The sequence below is a fragment of the Coloeus monedula genome, assembly GCF_965178545.1.
Source record: "Coloeus monedula genome assembly, chromosome: 3".
Taxonomy (NCBI): Eukaryota; Metazoa; Chordata; class Aves; order Passeriformes; family Corvidae; genus Coloeus; species Coloeus monedula.
In genome coordinates this window covers 21,184,779-21,204,199 of record NC_138783.1, presented here as the reverse complement: position 1 = coordinate 21,204,199, position 19,421 = coordinate 21,184,779, and the positions used below count along the sequence as shown (strand labels likewise).

At 37.6% G+C, this 19,421-nt stretch overlaps 1 protein-coding gene across 18 annotated transcripts in view; it reads right to left on the bottom strand.

Moving 5' to 3' along the window:
* The window catches only part of ABI3BP (ABI family member 3 binding protein), a 141,202-nt gene extending 125,923 nt beyond the window's left edge, over positions 1-15,279 (bottom strand). For 17 of the 18 annotated variants that reach the window (XM_082277469.1, XM_082277483.1, XM_082277486.1 and 14 more), the window contains exon 1: positions 15,127-15,279. In XM_082277469.1, the coding sequence (XP_082133595.1) occupies positions 15,127-15,205 (79 nt within the window). In that variant the 5' untranslated portion in view covers positions 15,206-15,279. Of the gene's footprint in view, positions 1-7,758; positions 7,816-15,126 lie in introns of those variants that run through there. The other variant, XM_082277472.1, reaches the window with a different exon arrangement.
* Positions 15,280-19,421: the final 4,142 nt, after the last annotated feature.

Below are 19,421 nucleotides of genomic sequence, written 5' to 3'. Positions count from 1 at the left end.
ACAACTCCCTGCTCAAAGCAGACCTCAAGTTGCTCAGGGCCACATCTAGCTGTCTTGAACACCTCCAAGGTCATAGATTCCATAACATCTCTGGGGTAACCTGTTTCAGTGATTAGCACACTTCTGTTAAAAAAAACCAAAGTCCTAACATCTAACTGGAATTTCCCATATTCCAGTTTGTGCCCAGTGCCTCTTGCCAAATTACTCTGCACTTCTGCAGAAAATCTGTCTTTGTATCCTCCAGTCAGATAGCTGAGGACAATGTTTGATCCTTTCTCATGGCAGATTACATCAGACACTAACATTCCTAGCCATGAAATTCACACTAACAAGTACTCTGAATGATGAAAGTAGATGCTGTACGAAGAGGGCAACCAAGAATACCTTACTAGGGGAGGGTGAGCTAACAGCCTTGCATGTAGTTTTGTCATTTGCAAATGAAGTTCCCCAATTAATTATTTTTTTCCAAGTATTATTACGCCTACACAAGTCTAGCATTGCTTCAGAAGAATAGGCTGTCAACATGCAGCACTTAACTTTGCAAAACACAAACAAGCATGCCTATCTACAAAAAACTAACTCTTAAGCTCTCAGCTTACACCTTCAAACTACTTTCATTTCAGAGGGCAACTTTACTTAGGTGTATCGACATTCTTAACAGAATGCACACAGCAAATAAAACAGCATGAACTGTAATTCCCCTCTGTACTTCTTTAATATCTGAGGCAATTTTAGTAATTTAAATGATAGAGAAATTCACTACTAAAAGGGTATGAGTAGCTGAAATATGTAGTAGGGAAACTCCTTGATACTGATGTTCAGCTGAAGGTAGTGACACGACAGGAAGAGATGCACTGTGAGGGCCCAGGGTCAGTCCCATCCCTTCCTGTGCCCTTTCTCACAGCACTCTTTCAAGGTTACTGACACCTTTTCCTCCAGTTGCTGTGCACATTTAGTTTTATTAACGCTAATCAGAAATACGCTGCTCTTTAATGTTTTAAGCTAAATATATACTTCTGAAAGAAAATTGTTGGAACGTTTGCATTACAAAATCACACAGGTTTTAAAACTTCTTTTCCCAATTCCTCTCTAGTGATCACTATAGTTCAGAACTGAGTTAAAAAGCTGTACTCATTAATACTTTAGGATCAGTTAGGTCAATGCAGAGGTAAAGATGTAGTTATCAGCAATTCCAGCTTCTATATAGCTACATAAATCATTGTACAAAGGAAATCTGTTGCTCATATGATGCCACCTGTTTTGCCTGTTTTCAGGTCATTCAAGAACTCCCCTGAAGTTCCACTTCCATCTTTATAACTATCTCCCTCCCAAGGCTTCTTGAACATGCTGGTTGAAAATTATTTTTTATTTGACTTAGTAACTGTCGTTATATTTAGGGTGCAAAGCTGAAAAGAGTCTGGATTTAAACTTGGGATCCCACTTCAGAGGTCCAACCCCCAATTCCAGCTTTCATTCTGCAGGTAATTTCTCATTATTTATTAAAATAGGAAACAAAACTGAAAACAAGAAAGAAATCTGTTTGAAAATAACCAAGTCTGCAGCTCTGATGGAAAAGAGAACAGGAGTTAGACTTCTGAAAACTTCTTTGATATGACTTAAAACAACCTGGCCCTGGCTCCTCTTGTGAGATACAGTTTAATTTTTATTTTAAACCTTAGAAAATTCTGCTCCTTTCTGTGTCCAGTTAGTAAACTTAGTTTGGTGTTTAAAGGTAAAAATTTCATTTAAATAAAATTCAACATTGAACAATTCAACATTTTTGAAGGATAGGGACAAAACCAAGCCTATCCATTATTTTCAATGCATAATGCCTTCTAAAATGCCTTCAAGTTGAATAATTTTTGATAGATAAAACTTTTGAAATAAACAGCACACAAATTTAAAAGGACAAGAAAAAAAATCCTTGTTAATAAAACAACCTGAAACCCTTATTTCAATTTAGATTATGGATCACTTATTTGTAGTAGGATAAAGCTTAATCTAGATCTGATGTCTTTAGGTTCTCCAGGGCCTTGCTCCCCTGCCTTTACTCTCAAAGCTCCTTGTTTGTTGTTTTTTTTTTTTTCCAGATTGGCCTGGCATGTATTTTTCTGGATGTAATTTCACCTGGACAGAGCTGATGTCACAGTGACTGCATCTTGTCCAGAAGAGCTGTCTTTCCAATCCTGGCTCCTTCTTCTGTCCAAGGAAACCTGTCCAAGGCAACTCCACCCAGGCTGGGCTACCAAGAAAACTGTGTCCTGGCCAAAGAACCTGACAGATTCTACATAAATATATTCAACAGAGGCAAGCAGAAGACTGCGGGGAGCAAGAAGAGTCTCCCAAATTTTCTAGGTGTAACTTTCTTTTTTTAAACCTTTAAAGAGCATCAGTCAATGCAAACTCCAAAAGAGAAATGTGGTCTTTGGACATGGCCTCATACAAGGTGATCATATTTTAGACCTGATCAGCTGAATAAAAGCAGGGACTTTCTTTGACAACAGTTCTTCCTCAGGAGGAAAAGCTCAACAAAATACTAAGAACCTGAGCAGGTGAAGAATTCAAATGCTGTTGGTCTGGCTCTGCCCATAAACAACAAATGTATTGAAGTGATTGGTATTAAAGACCATAGACCTCAATGCAACAGCTTTCTTATAACCATGGTCATGAGCAGGCAGTGCATCATCACTGCCATTAACCTACTCTGTGGCAGGCAGTGTTTGGCATCACCACTTCCTTAAGCCACTTTTCATTCACGAACATCAGTGCATTTTTGAAGAATTGAAAATCAAAGGCATAATGAAAACCACTATCTGGAGCTGCAGTTGCCTTTGCTTCTGCGAGAAGAGGGACGACATCACACTTACAATCCAGGATTTAGCGTTTATTACTGAGTGCACACATAATCTGCTACATGGGTTGTTACTGTGTACCCAGATTGTAGTGAGGGACTCATTTCTTACAGTCAATTTGGAGTCTGTTCCTTACATGTGGTCACCATTTATTACATCATAATACATAGGGGTTTTTTTCACCGTGTGACTACTCATCTGGGGATATTTTGAAACACTTTGGGAGGAATCATTCAAAAGAATATCAAAATAACTGCTGGCAAGAAAATATAAATTCTACTGTGTTAGAATAAGGCACCTCCAAATTAACATTCAAAAAACCCCAAGCAGTAATAAATTGAAATTTGCATGTATATCTTTGTTAATAGAACGAAATAGGTAGTCATATATTGAAATCCTCTGTCTGTCATAAGTATTACCTTATCTGCCATAATTCAAGCAGTTGAAAGAGCAAGTCTTTAGCTCAGCATTCTGTACTAGCATTGTCTTAGATGGTTTTAAAGCTAACTTTGTTTTACTTCCTTCTGTGAATCAGCACATGGTAATTTTATAAGGACAAAACTGCTTAAACATTTATTTAGACAGCTAGGAGGATTTACAAGCTATACTAACAGAATAAATTTGAAACTAGCATGTATTTCCAATCCTCTAGTTGTAAATTAATCTGTAAATCTCAGAATCACCAACATGTCAAGGTATGTTTCAAAATTGTTACCTTCTCTATTTTAAATCTGAAGAGATGGATCCCAGTCCTTTCATGCACTAGTTCTCACTTCTGAAAAGATCTCTTATCACTAGTAGATAAGTACATAGAGCACTGCAAAACAGACCAACTTGATAAATCCAGGAAAAAAGGCAAAGTCAATGACTAGAGGTACAGAGTCTGTTACCCAGGAAAGAAGCCTGAAAAAATAGGAGTCATCAACCTTAGAGGGAAAGTACATGGATAGATATGAAGACAGTATCCAAACATATATGGCAAACAAACAAATTCCTGAGGAAAAGCAGTGTAAGTAAGTTCTGCTCCTCATCTGTGAAGAGAAGTTACAAACTGTAGCAAGGAAGATATCTGGAAAATAGGCAGTTATACTGTGGAACAAACTGTCTCAGGAATAAGAACAACGTGGTCAAAATGAGTTCAGGGAAGTCCATTTGAGCCCTATGTTTCCTTGTAAAAATGAGTATTTTTCAACTTGAAGGCTACTACTTTTGTTCTGCACATCTAAGTATGCACCATAAAGCCTCAAGGAGGGCTGCCCTCCTCAGTGCTCTGCGTGAATTCCAATATCCTACTTCATACCTCTAACACATAGAATGAAAATCCAGTAAGGCATGATCTCTTCAGTATATAGATAAGCTTGAAAGAACAGCCAGGGAGAAGCAAGATTAATTTGTCATGTGAGAACAGAAAAATATCTCAGTGCAATTGACTGAGTAAAGGCAAGACAGAGCATCCAGGAAACCACAAGCTGTTCCCCCTAACCTCAGTCACCAGGGACAGTCACACTTATGCATGTGATGAACAAGAAGGTGATTTGGAACAGCCAGAGCAAATTTACCAAAACCGGGCAGTCCAGCAAAGCCTGCTGCCTTCTGTAATGTTATTACTGGGCTTGCATATAATTGGAAAGGGGTGAATATAATTTACTTCAAGTTTGGCACAATTTCCACAGGTATCCTTCCTGTCAGACTGGAGAAATGCAGACCGGATGCCTACTTTATGGGGTAGATGGAAAACTAGGCTCAAAGAATAGCAGTCAGTGGTTAAAAGTCCAAAAGTTCCCTTTGATACCCCTTTGATATTACTCAAGAACCTCTTTCTGGTTCTTGAGCAACATCCAGTGTAAATCCTATACTCATTTCAGTGAGGGAGAATGTTTTGTGCTTTGTGTACATTTGGAAAACAACTTGGGTTGGGCAAATAGAAGCAGATGAGTTGTCCATAATGACCTGCTTTGAAATTGAAGGAAAACAAACTAGATTGAGACACCCATTCAGAAACAGGTAAAATTCTATTTATAAGCCCTCCCATTACGCTGGGTATAGTTGAAGCAGGAATCTTTAAAATAATATGCAAAAAGATGGAAATGGAATGGGATTCTCCTTTTTCTGAAGTCACAACGGTTTTCCACTTCCAGCATTGCAACCCTCATATGACCACAGAAAATATCTGTGTTCTCTGCTCAAAATAACACCCAAGATATACAGGACTTCAAATACAGCAGGGATTAATAGCTCTGAATGGGCACTTGGCAAAGGTGCTTGCAATATTCTGTGTTAACTTTGGAATAAATTCCCCACTTTTTAGAGGCAAACAGATGATAAAGCAATTAAATATCTGAAGCACACATAAGAATTCTTAGGCAGTGTTGTATATAAAATGGTAAACTCAGAAAGAGTAAGAAAACTTCGTCAGTTAACAAAAGCAGTACTGAAATATGAAATTCTATTGAGCTATGACAACTATGATTTGGACTTGTCAGTGTAGTCAAGTCTGTCAACAAAGCTTTTAGCCAGTTACTTCCCTTCAGTTTAGAAAGCTGTAGACACAAACAAACAAACAAAATGTAAATTTTTAAAAATTGCCCTATGTTTCCAAAAGAGCAGTCAAAATAAAGTGGTTTCACTTATGTTCCTGGTGTCCAAACTGAACGTTCTCACACATGTCTGTGACACTTGCTGGATACAGCCCAGTCCTATAAGGATTGATTCCAACTGCACATAGTTTTTCCAGCTGGAAAATGTATCTCATCTCGCACCATTAGATGAGACAGATCTCAAGACTGATGACCTGGCTTCTTACTACTACTCTAAAAAAAACCCCAACAAAAACCCCAACAGATCAAGAAAAATCAGAGGTGATCCTTTTTATCTTCTTCTATATTGTTCCACATTCTGAATTTTCAGAGATCAAAGGAAAGATTCTACAGTTCAAACACATCTGGAGAAAGAAGCAATGAATTGCCAGTACATCTTTAATTTTAAAAAGTACTAATAAATACTTCATAAGTTTAGAATGTATTATTGAATTCCTAAATTTAACAGAAATTCTTCTTCAGCACTATGAACACATTGCAAAGCACAGGCATTTTTAACTTGTCTTAAGAAAACTGAAATATGAAGGAAATGGTTCTAAATCAGTGGATTACAGAAAATAATGGACACCAAGCCTAGTAAGTATACAACACATAAGATTAAAGCTATGCCTATGATTAAGTGAGTACTAATATATGACAAATACTTATTTTTGCTACTGAAGGTGTTTCATCTTTTCTTCCACATATTTCCCTTCCCACTCAGGATATGGCACAGAGTTTATGTTCTCTGACTATATTTCCAAATTCTTTCTCTGTTGCATCACCTGCTCTATTTTCACCACGTTGCCTTTATCTACAGAGATGAAAGAAGGCTGTAGGAAGTAATCTCTGTTTCCAACCCATCTTTTTATGTCTATACTTACTTTTTTTAATAAATTCTCCAGCCAATGTTTCATTGAAAAATGCCAATAAAGAATGCTATTGGCTACACAAAAGGAAGGCTTATGAAAATTTTGGGGTGGAATAGGGGCACATACCTCTAGGGGCACGAAACGATTAGCTAAGCAATCTTTGTAGGCCTGACTTTGCATTTTACTTGTACTTCTCTCAGGCATGTATCCAAATGCTCATGGAGAATTTATGGTATGTAGGAAGCTATGTCTCTCTCATTACTGATCTTTTAACCCAGTGTGCAGTAGATTACAATAATTCCCAAGGAATGCTCTCTGATTTAAGAGAGTATTAAGCACATAAATAATGCTTCGCGACTTTGGAGTTTTAAAATGAGATGGTTGTCCCTGCGCCAGGATTTTTGACAACTGACAAGTGTTTTAAAACTACAAAAACAAATTATTGGAAAATAATCTAGAAGGGACAGGTCATGGAAAAAATTATTCACAAATACCTGAAATTTCAACAGGGCATAAATGAGATTATCTATTCCCTACATGTGGTGGAATATCTGTAATTGTTCTACGTCCTTAATACTACAAGCAACCTCACATTGCCTTCAAATAAATATAATAATAGCACATGATGTCCCTTGCTAATTGCTGTAAGTATTTCTGAGTGGAAAGGGAGCACAATAAACATCTGTTACATTACTGAGAAACTGCTTTCTAAGAATTCATAGCTGTACATTAACAACATACTAATGCTTTTATCAACTGCTATTTGACCCTGTTACTAAAATTGTGAGAGTACAGGGGATTGATGAAAGTGTGAAAGATTAAAACAAATAATTTTTGACCCAAAGCATTTACCAAAAATGAGCAAGGTCCCACTCTGCCTTGTGTGTGCACATCCATGCCTCAGTGTACTAGAGAGTCTATGTGAAATCACACTCATGACTTTATTACTTGTGCGCAAGTTAAGTATAGATTTTCCATTGGAGCAAAAATCCCCAAATCTGCCAACAAGTCAAAAGAAATTCTTCAGCTAAAAATAATTGCATAATTAGTATTTTAATACTTTGAAAAAAAAATCTTACTTATGTTTATACAGACTTGATTAACAAAGGACATAAATTAACTCCTACTCCATAATACCAAGTCACATCAGATGTGTCACCTGCTAAGGAGCACTGAATAACCAACACAAGCAAAAAGACATTTCTACTAGAATTGCCAGTTTTTGTGTTCCTCATAACTAAACCAAAGAGCAGGAAGGAATGCTGAAGAGATGCAGTATTGGTGCTTGTCAGATCATAGCTAAAAGCTGGTGCTCATCTGTAAGGTGGCAAATGATGAGCTGCCACAGTGGAGCAATTTCATAGTCATGTTCACACAATAAATAGCTGTTAATAAGCTTTTTGACAAAAGAAGGAGACCTATTGATTCAAGCTGAACATGAAACCCCACCACTTTTACCTGAGTCAGCTCTTCATCAAACTAGGACAATTCATGCTTCTTAAGCCTGACTGCAGCCATTTTCCTGACTGTGAAACAAGCTGCACACTGTGCTATAAATAAAAACTCTGCCCTGCCATTTAATCCAACTACTTCAGTGTTCGTGTGAGCCACAGAATGGAACTCTGCCAAAATGTTCAGGTCAGAATGTAGAGTTTTCTTTCTATTATTTGTATCCCAAAGCTCAAGTTCTTACCAACTTTCAGGCTATTGCACCCATGCCTTAATTTTCAGCGTTTGTGCATATTGCACAGACACACTGAGGTTTCAAAAGAAAAGTGGTAAGCGATAAGGTCTGAAAGTCTTGTAATTTTCCCAGTGTGTATTTTTCTTGTTCATGTATAGGCTTGAACTGTGGTAATGAGGTAATCTAAATTGCCAGAAAATGTGTTAACTTCGAAGTCAGAAAATGACCTTCTGGGACATTTCAAGCATACTTATTTGTATTTTTGAACCAACCACAGTTTTACACATTCTAAAATTACTCCAGAGTTTTACATCATAAAAAGAAAAATTAAAGTGAATAATTAATATAAAGCAGATATTGCAAGCAGCTGACAAAAGAAGAAAAGTCTTTTCCAAATGTGAGTTTAAAAATAATGTTATCCCACATACACTCTCAGCCTTTTAAAATTGGCCAGGTTCCCAAAGTATTAATTATGTAAACTCATATCAAGCACTCTGTGGCCATTTATAGATTCATAAACTAATGCCACAACTGCAGGTGATTGGAAAGAATCTTTTCCCACTCCATTGAATTGTGCTTTTCCTGAGCAGATTTCAAGAATAATGCAAAACCTTAGAACTATATAAAATGCTGAAATAGCCCTACCAAAAAATTCCCTCATACTCTGAGAATCCATTTTGCCACCAACTCTTCAGCTTGAGAAAGAGTATAGAACTACAATTTCTTTTTAAGTACATACAGTGATATTCTAGTGTTAGCACACCATATACACACACAAACTAAATAAAAATCAAATCACATGCAGAGGTTTAGGCACTTCATTAAGCTGGTTTTATTGAGGTAGATTTATTCCCATGGAGCCCTCATGCCTGATGACATACTTGTTCAAGGTAAACAGGATTTATAGAAGAGCCAAGGCTACAATTAGCCTAAGAAAAATTGTGGATTCACTTGCCTCATTTATTTTTCTTCCAGAAGATGCCCTAAATAATACTAAATTATTGCAAAGTGATGGCCCTCAGCAACAATTCTAAAGCATTTTAGAGAACACAGGTTATATTTTGTCTACCAACCTCTGAACAAGTGCAATAAACATTCTCCTCCAGACTGGGAGAAAAGTAGTTTTCCTCTCAAAAAAAAGCATTCCCTACCTCCCTGCTTTTAGGTCTAGAATCCTCAAAGCTAGTGCCTCAACTTTTTACCAGCATTTTATTCAGCAGCTCTGCAGCAGTGAAGACTCTGTGTTGATATTCTGAATGCAACCATCCTTCTGTAACCTTGCCTGGATATCTGCACACTATGATGACATAACTTTGGTTAAGCAGTGAGTGTAAAAACATTCAATTCTGGTGACCATAACTACAATCACAACTTCATGAACAGTAGAAACTCACTTGGTGGTTCAAAACTTGATCTGTTTTTTCTTCAGCTTGATATGACACACACTGGTTTGCTCAAGTGGGGAGGTTTAGAGTTGATGTAGGCAGAGTAAAATGGCACATGATAGTTATGTTTTGAAGCATGGCTGTACTGGAAAAGATGGCCCAGGCCTTGCCCATAGAAAGGTTTCCTTCATGATGCTGCCAGTAGTCATCTTCATGACCACCATTCTCCCAGCACAAGACAAATACAAATACACAAAGCAAACTTGTATTATACACATGTTGTCCTGTATTGTAGAAAAAACAATTTTTAACTAAGAGTGTTTGAACTAAGGCCTGTCAGGCAAGTCTGAGTAGCATCTGGCCTGTTTCCAGCTGCCCTTTTCCACTTGGGAAGGTACTGCAGGCTGGGCTGTTTTACTAATGGCACCTATTTTAGGCTGCAGCCTGTCCAGAACACGAATACCTGCTTCTGTTCTCACCAAGATTCACCATGCCAGTGAGTAGGACTCCAACCATCTCCTGTGAAAGGCAATAGTCAAGAACGCTCCCCAGCAACAAATTTATACGGCTCACAAACAATTTCAAGTCTGCACTTGAATTTCCCCAAGGAAAAGAAATCCACTTGGAGCTGCAGGTCACTGCTAGCCATTTTTTCCCCCTAGAGCAGACAGAGGTTTTTGTTCCCACACGCAATGTGTAGTGCATACCAGGTGAGTCCAAAGAAGCCTCAAACCCAATGTTCATTATTCACTGTATCATCATTCAACAGATACACAGACTATACTATCCATATACAGCAGGTCTGGACCCAGAGCAGCAGCAGGATTTAGCCTTTAGCTCTCCCCTCAAGTGAGTTATGGAGCTTGTCCTTCTGGAACACCTAGATCCAAAGATTATATGCAGGAGGACTGAAAAATAATGTTCAAAAAGTGATACTTGGGAACACTAAAATTAAAATGAAGAGGTGGAAGGTTATATAGATTACCCAGCAGTGAGATCATTTTGGAGGCCTTCACATGCAATGGAATTTAATTCTGGCAGAATCCACCCATATGTATCATCACAATGTTGCACCACTGACTGTGCCAGCATAAAAATGGAATTCTGGTATTGCAGATTATCTTTGAACTTGGAAGCCTGACACTCAGTACTGGGTTTTGATATGTTTATGTGCAAGCCTAGGACACAACTCTCTGCGTGATAAGATAACTGATTAAATGAACTGCTATAATTGTTACATTCTTACAGGCTGTTTTCATTTTCGGTAAGAATGACCCAAATTTGCCATGACATATCCAGAGACTGAAAACACTTGTCACTCTATTACACCAGATGAAGGATCCCTTTTAAATTTCTTGTTGGACTTGTCATTTATGTGCCATTAAACATAAGAAAAACCCCCAAATTAATTTCACACTTCTTTTTCCAGACACAACAAAAAATGAAGTTAAATAATTTAGTTCAAACAGGCCCTTCTTCATAAGAATGTTTTTTAAAGGTTAATGCATTGTGCATTTTGAAAAATAGTTCCCAGAAAGATGTTTTGTAAACCATGGGGAGAGTAACATATAAACCACATGTCATTTCAGTCCTTTTGTGATATTTTGATATGCCAGCTTCACTGCATGTTCAAAAACCCACAGCTTCCAGGAGAATTTCCCCTGTCTTACAATTTTTGTCCTGCCATCCTACAGCTACTAAAGGGGTGCTTCTGGGAGGAGGGGAGAGGGCAGCACAAAGGTTTAAGGTTTGGCTGTTGCAATATAATAACTGTGACACACTGAAATAACTCTACATTGTTTTAACTGTTTGACACTAGTAAATGAAAACACATGCTGAGTTTATCCTCTGCTTAGTAGGACATATTACACAACACGGCGTAGCCAGCAAACTTAGCTATGAATAAAATTAGCCTATTCCTTTCACAAATATCAAAGTTTGGGAGTCTACTGTAAATACAGCATTTACTCTCGAAGGGATGTCAGTTATAATTACCTTAAGGTACAAATATTAGCCAGTAGCTATCTACAGTATCAGACCAAACATATTGTAGTTCCAAACAAAGTAAAAAATCCTCAGTGTTAAACAATTGTTTTTCCCACTTTTCCCCACAACTTACAACTGTAGATACACAGAAGTTTTGGATCTGGTTTTCCCTATAGGACTCTGTAAATCAGGCTTTTTCACATGGTCCCCTAAGAAATGTCAAGTCCATATACTTTTTCCCTAAGAAGACAGCAACCAGGGGAAAGCCGAATTAAGGTTTCCTGAGCCCTTCCTGGACAGCAGAGTAGGACAGGCCTGAGTACTGGAAAGTAGAACAAAGATGGACCTGAATTCCACTGTACCTGATGACTAATTCAAATAGCAGGAAAACCACAGTGGTCAGAAACATGTCAAAAAATCCCCTGAAAACAAACCAGAAAAACACTCAGATTCCTTGTTTAAGTACTTCATAAAACTGCATTTTTATAAGGAGGGATCAACCCCAAATTCTTTTCATCTCTAACAAAGTAAAACAGAACATAAAGATAGACAAAAGCTACTGAAAGCAGAGATTGTAGTGAAAATCCACATTTCCATGCACATCTGTGCTGTAACTGGAAAGTCAAGTGACAAAATCAAAACATGAAATACTGTTTCACCAAACACTAAGAACTTGCTCCACAACTGTTGCCCTCAACATTTGTATCAGCTCCAACTGGAAAGATGCCAGTGAAACACGGTTTACAAGGCAGTACAATCTTGTGGATTATGTTCTGTACCTTGTTTATTCTGGATTCTGTGGCTTTGTTTTCTCATCTCTGTCTCAGACCCAGGAAGCTCTGCTTACCAACTCATTTTCTAAAGACAAGACTTTTGGTCTGTACTTAATTCCTGTCTAGAGAGACGACACTGCATTCTTTAAGAATGGAACTTTTCTGTTTCACAGAACCATAAAAATTAGACAGAGTATGACAAGTTATAACTCTGGCACCTATGCCTTGCAACTGTTTCCACCCATTAATAAAGTATGACAGCGTTGAACTGAAGAATTACATATGGTGGATGGCACTGACATAATGGCATAATGGGAGAGACAAAAATAAATGGAAAATTTCTAATTAGAAGAAAACTTTAGAGGCTAGACAAACAGAGAGCAGCTGAAATACTGGACGAAATATCATCCCTAATTGTACAATCATCTCCCACTCTGCTGTTCTGTGATCCCTCACATAATATCCAAAGGCATTGACTGCAGAATTTTCTTAGCAGCTGATCTGCCAGATGAAACACATACATAATTGTAAAAAAACCACTGCCTTCATACTAAAACACAATACTCACCAGCCTTCCCTTCCCAATTATATTTTCTTTACTCGTTATTATTATTATTCCTCCAACAATGCCTTAATCTTTGAAGTCAAAATAATGAAAGAAAGAATTTGCTAATAAAGAACACTCTTTTGAGAACAGCAATAATATTTTCTTTTTCATCCTAGTAAAACACACGCTTGTGGAGGTGAAAGTACAAAAATATATGTGAAAAGGGAGCAATTTGTGTTCCAGCCTCCTGACAAGCACATTTGCACACTGTGTCTCAAACAGCTCTGGAAGTCACTGTACTGGCTCTGTTCCTTTGCAGCTGCAGGAGGCAAGATGTTCCTTCCACCTTGTACCACTGAAAGGAAATCCCAGTCCATGAGACATGGGGTCAGTGTGTTTCACCTCTGGGAGAGAAGATCTGAGCACTAGAATTGCAAAGTGCTGGTAAGAAGAGCAAGATTTCCTCTGATAACCTGTTGCCACAAGTACCTGCACCACCAGAAAGCAAGTTTGGCTAGATTGCCCTCCTTCAAGTTATGGACTTGATTCCACTGTTCCCCGGAGAGCAAGAGTGACTCTGAAGCCTCATACCTCGTGACTTAAAGAGCACAGAAATTCACTGGAATTTAAGCTTGCATAGCAAGGCAGAATAGCCCTCTTAAAAGAATATTACCACTACATATCTTCATTTTTAAAACACTTTAAGATTCACATATACTCTTTGGTTATGAAGAAAGTCTGTACTCCCTATCAAACAAGACAATGTTGTAGAAGAAAATCATTTGAGCATTTCTAGATAGCAGCTAAGTACTAATACACTTGCTTTTTCAACGCAGTTCTTTGTAAATAGTAAGTGGAGAGGCAGCTACAAACAAAAGAATTAGACTGATGTTTCCACACTGCAATGGGAGAAACTTAAAAATGTTATTTCACTGAAAAGAAATGAAGTTTCCACCTGCAACTTTATGCACTCGGCAAACAGAACTTCACTTCTGCAATGTTATTTTAGGACAGAAAAAAAACCACATGCCAGAGTTAATCTTGCAGTGGATTAGAAGCTTTGTCTGAATTTCACAGTTAACATAAATTTAGAGCCACTATTCTACAGTAGTGAGCAGAAAGTCCAGTGAAACCACATAAAAAAGCACTGGAACAGTTCCTTCCCTCAAAGTAGGCAATACATACAAGATTCCTCTCTGGTCAACATAATCCTCTCTTAAGTCCTTTTTTGACAAAACTAAAGTGTTAGAGTTAGCTTGACTTGAACTGCATATCTGTTACTTGCTGACTACATATTGTTCCACTATTACCAGTATGCAGAAAACTCCACACTGGCTCCAGAAGATGAGATCAAAAGAAAGATACTTTCAAAAGAATATCATCACAGGGAAGAAAGAAAAATAACAAAATCCTGGGAAAAAAAAGTCTCTTAAGGAGGGGTGAGGGGTGAAAAATCATCTCGACTCCCCAAAATACCTTTAGGTTCCCCTTCTATGGAACAGAATTTCCTAGGAAGCCCTCAAAGTGCTTATTTCTTAATAAACGTTTTCATAACTAAATCACAGCTTCCACTAAATGCCAGTGGCTGCAGGAGACTGCAGATGTAAAATGCATTACAAAGCACAGTGGATTCAAGCAAGCACTTCCACAAAGTGAGAGCAATATGTGCAGTACAGAAACAGTTGTGAAATTGCTGCTTTAATGCCAAGGCACTACGAAGTGTTTTACCATCCAGATAGAGAAATACTCTTTTAATTTTATGCTATGACTGTTCTTCCTGCAGTCAGCAATAAAATACTAATAAAATGCCAATGTTATGTGTGTCATATTACCAAGGAGGAGAAGAGATCACTGCCAGCTTTGCAAATCTACTGTACTTCCAGACTCTGGGAGAAAGAAATAGTTAAAAACATATTCACACAAGTTTGGAGGGGCTTTTCTTCTTGTATAAATTTTAATCAATCATAGTTCTCTCCCTCAAAATGCATGCAACCTGACCCACAGTAGTCAAGTCCCACTGAATTGTTAAGGATGCATAAAAAGGGAAAGTATACAAGTTCTTTCAAAGACAGAACTGAAACCTTCCACCAGCAACACGGGGTGCTTCTAAGTCACATTGTCTTTAAGATATTAAACCATAGACCTGCACACTGCTGTCCGAATCACTATAAAATCATTAAATACAGTAACTTTGTTGCACAGTACTTCTCACTAGAGTCACAAGATACCATGAAAACTTCTGAGCTTATTTTATTCAAGAGCTTTAAGGTTGCTGTTCTACCTGGACTTTGCCCTTTTCACTGACCTTCTTTCATCTTTAATCCTTCTTACCTTTAATCATTCCTAACATGTTGAAAGCAAATTTCCATAACAAAACACAGGCATTAAAAATCCCAAAGCCCCACAACAAAAAAACAAACAAACCCCCAGAAAGTTGTCATAGCTACTTGCCTCTTGGCAATTTCTGAGCATTTCCCAGGTTTAGTGCAATATATCCACAGAAAAGAAGACAGACAAATCTTGACATCATGGTCACAAACCCAACCTCGCACTGGGAATGGCTCTGACAGGTATCACCCAAAAGTACCGCAGCTGCATTTAAGTGAACCGTTCTCTCTGTGACAAGAGGCAGCAACACTTTGACACAAGCTTAGTTTACACAGTGGGAGGAGACAGGATGACATCATTCACTCCCACTGCAAAACGAGAATTAGCATAAAAAAAATATTATCAGGCTCCCCCTAGTAAAATCTTCTGGGGTTTGTTACAAGGTCTTTTCCACCACTAAGGGTAAAACATTACCATTTTATTACTTACATTTCATGAAAATAAAATCATGAATATCAAACTTTCTATTAACTGAAAACTGATCTGAGAGACATTTTCACTGTTTTATCCAAGAAAGCTGGACTTAAACTGCAAAAACAGCATTTGCAGTACTCAGAGAACTGTTTGCTATATTGACCTCAGTATTTTTGCAATCTCAACATTTTTCTTAAGGTTAATTCAGGCTACTTGTGGCTTTCATCCAGGCAAAATAAATACTAGTTTAATTTGACATGACGTTATAAACAGGCATTGTAAATATTTATTCAGCAAAAGAACTGGACTTGAAAAATCTAAATGTCATTTTTTCACTTGTATCTAGTGTTGGCAATTTAAAAATACTTCATAATTTTCCCTTTCACAAATGTCTGGTGAGTCAATGGGTACAAAGCACACTGAAAGTAATAAAGCAATGCATCTCATTCCAGGCTGATCTTCTTACCAGCTACACAACTTTAAATAGAAAAGAAGTTCCATTTTTCCATTAAAAGCTGTTGCATTCCATGTTTACAATGAGCCAAGTAAGCACAGCATTTGGTCCCACTCACAAGTGAGAAGATGGGAAGGAAAGGGTGAAGGAGAAAAAGAGGAAGCAATAGCAAAGAATTTAGTCTCAGTATCTGGAAAAGTTTCCAAAGAGATTAAATCTATTCAACTAAGTAGTGATATCTCTCTCTCTCCCCCTAGAAATAAAAACCCCAAAACCAAACAAGGAAAAACCCAACAAACAAAGAAAAGCCAAAACAGTCCCCTAGGGAAAAAAAAACCAAACAGAAAAAGTCTAACCAAAACCAAACCCAAAAGAACTATCAACAACCAAACCTAAACATATCTCTTGCTTACAATATGTGAAGTTCTTCAGTATGCTTAGTCTGCTCCCACTCCCCACCTTACTGACCTGACACTGTTCTACTTCCATAGTGTTTATAAGCAGGGAAAATCACAGCACTCCTACCTGGGCTAGAAACAAAGTAGTTCAAAATAAAAAGGCAATGTCTTGAAACATACAGGAGCATTTCTTAAAGATCAGATTAATCATGTATTTTAAAAAGACCCTGTGTACGCCATAATTCAGGAAGAACTTCACAAGAGAAGCCATCAATATTGGTCCTAGAGACAAACTTGAGGAATTTCAAGCTCTTCTAATCAATATGGACAGCACACAGCTACAGCAAAACCAGCTGTACAACTGGAATGTGTTCCAGACTCATCACACCATCTGAATTCCAACATAAGGAACCTTTTTTTGTTATTCACTAACTCAAATCTGGGAATAGCAACTTGAAAGTCAATACTATAGACAGACCCTCAAAAATCCCTAAACACTATTACCTCAAGGATCTTTGGGAGGGTTCAGATCTTTAATACGGACACCCTGAACAGGTAAATAAGACAGGTACAATTTGAATGAGATGAAAAGATGTTTGAAAGGCCATACACTTGGATGGGGGTCTCACAAAACACCGCACTAAAAGAGTGGCAAATGACAGAGAGATGGATACAGAGAGCAGACGTGCCATTCTTACTGTTTTTTAAGTTGAAATATTATTTTCAAAAATGCTCCAGAAACCATATTCTATTTTTTCCCTTCAAAATTAAAAATAAGAAATCAATCATTTGATGGAACAGTCAGGAGGACTAATGGGAAAAATTGCTCCATGGTCACACAGAGCTGTCTTTGTATTAGCGTAAACTGGACTCTCCTAGTTTGTCTTATGGCAAATTCGCTTTCCTTCAAAAGATTACACAACACCTTTCAAAAAAAGGCACAAAGGCCAACTTCTACTCAGAAAAATCTCAGTGAAACAAACATATGAATTATTTGCCTACCTCACAACCTGTCTCATAGATAAATATAATCCCATCCCTGCTTTCACAACTACTTGATTCTCTGATGCCAGTTACATCTTACTTCTTCCTCTTGGTGCATTATCCAACCGTGTCTTCTCTGCTTAGGTGTTCCATACAGATATTTAACCTTCCCCTTGAGACCCTAGCAGACTATGCAGGTCCCTTTCCCTCTGATCATTCCTGTAGAACACAGCTCTTCCCAGCCCAGAGTTCAAAAACCCATGCCAAGAGGCGTTTTCTTCTGTCTTATCAAGGATATGCTTCATCAGGGACAATTTTGGTTTGACAAGCAGATGCAAGTGCAAATTTCCATTAAATATATGTCAAGAGTACAAAAATCAGTTATATAATATTTTTATAATTTTCCAATATGTTCCCTGCATCTGCACCATCCACAGATGATAAATAGATAATCACTGATTTTGTCCACTTCTTTTCTTACAGGACTAACCTTTCCCAGGAAACCTCTGCTATATGAAAAATGGAAAATAAAAAATAAATCACCTTCTGCTTTCATTTTCCCTAAATCCTCCTGCCATTTTAATGGATGTTGACTACTGCAGTGCAAAACTAGACATGGAAACATAAGGGAGTTCTTCAAACACTATCCTCCACTGCTGGATGGTTCCATAATGCTGTTCAGGCACCCAATTTCTCCTCTTGTTGGAGAACAGCTTCACAATCTCCATTGAAACAGAGAAAATCTGATTTCCATTAACTAAGTTATCAAACCCAGCACATTGCTCCGGTTTCCCTCATCCACACAAACCTGGAAGTACATTACCCTTCCTTTGACTCATCAGAAGGAAAATATTAAATGAAGAAGATTCAGTTATTGACAGTTTTGTGTCACAAAAAGATTTAGCATAAAAGGCAAAAAATATTGAGTTAAGCACAGTAATGAAAAGTCTCAAACAGATCAAACATGAAAAGACAAAACCTCTGATCCTCTAGTGACTCCTCCTTTTCAGCACCAAATTAATGTTTAAGTAACAAAGTTGAGTACTCAAAAGTTTACTTGCTTACCTCAACTTCAACTGATTCTCTGTGGGTTAGGTCTCAAAAATGGAGATTCCAACAAGATAGTATCACAGCACATCTGGGGGCAAAGCAGAGCTTTTCTAGTCCTATTTTAATAGTTCCCAGACCAGCAAGTACAGCGAAAACAAAAGTATGGGAAGGAAAAGAAAAAGCTGGGGGGACGGGAAGGAGAAGATCAAGAGACGAGATTTTACATTTTGTTTCCAAATACGAATAGGCTTTTGTTAAGATTTGGGCTTAGTCACAATTCACCTATCATTCCTGATTATTTTGACAAGCAAAAGCCAAGGTGACTCAACTCCTTGCTGTTCTAATTTAAAGCAGAAAGAATATGCAAAGAATAACCTTAAAAAAAATTCCTATCTTCACTTTGAAAAGCACAATAATGCCATGTGGAGCTCTCCAAGAGTAATGACTTACTCACAGTACACTTGATCTGTCTTTTCTCAGAATGTTTCTGGTTGATACTGTACATTTCAGCAGTGCTTGTCAATTATTTGCAAAGTGCCTTTTTCATAAAACATGCTATATAAATTTTAATTATAATTTTCATTCTCTTATGTGTGACTCAATTATTGGACTCTTATTCTTGCAAATGTCATGGGATCTCCTCTAAAGCCTTCAGGAAAAAAGAGATGCCAGAGAACATTCTTTCAGATGTGCTGCTTAGAGAAGAAAAAGAAGAAAAAAGAAAATCTTAACTCTACTTTCTAAAAGTCTGTAATTACTTCTTTTCCAATATTCCATTCTCATTTTGATGAGCAAACATTTGAGATCTTGTGCTTGCAAAAATACAGGGTTCACATGTTAATATATTAGTCAAAGGTAAGACACATTCATTTGATAGCATAAAAGTGACAAAGACAGGGCATTCTAGTGTCCTTATCCCAAACTAATTTCCAGCTTTCCAAATTAATGGGATCTGAGACAAAGTGAGAGGAAGAAATTAAGTGAAAAAGAATGGACAGAATAGCTGGTTCTTGTGACATGTTTTACTTAGTCCAAACTCTTTCAGCACTCACTCATTT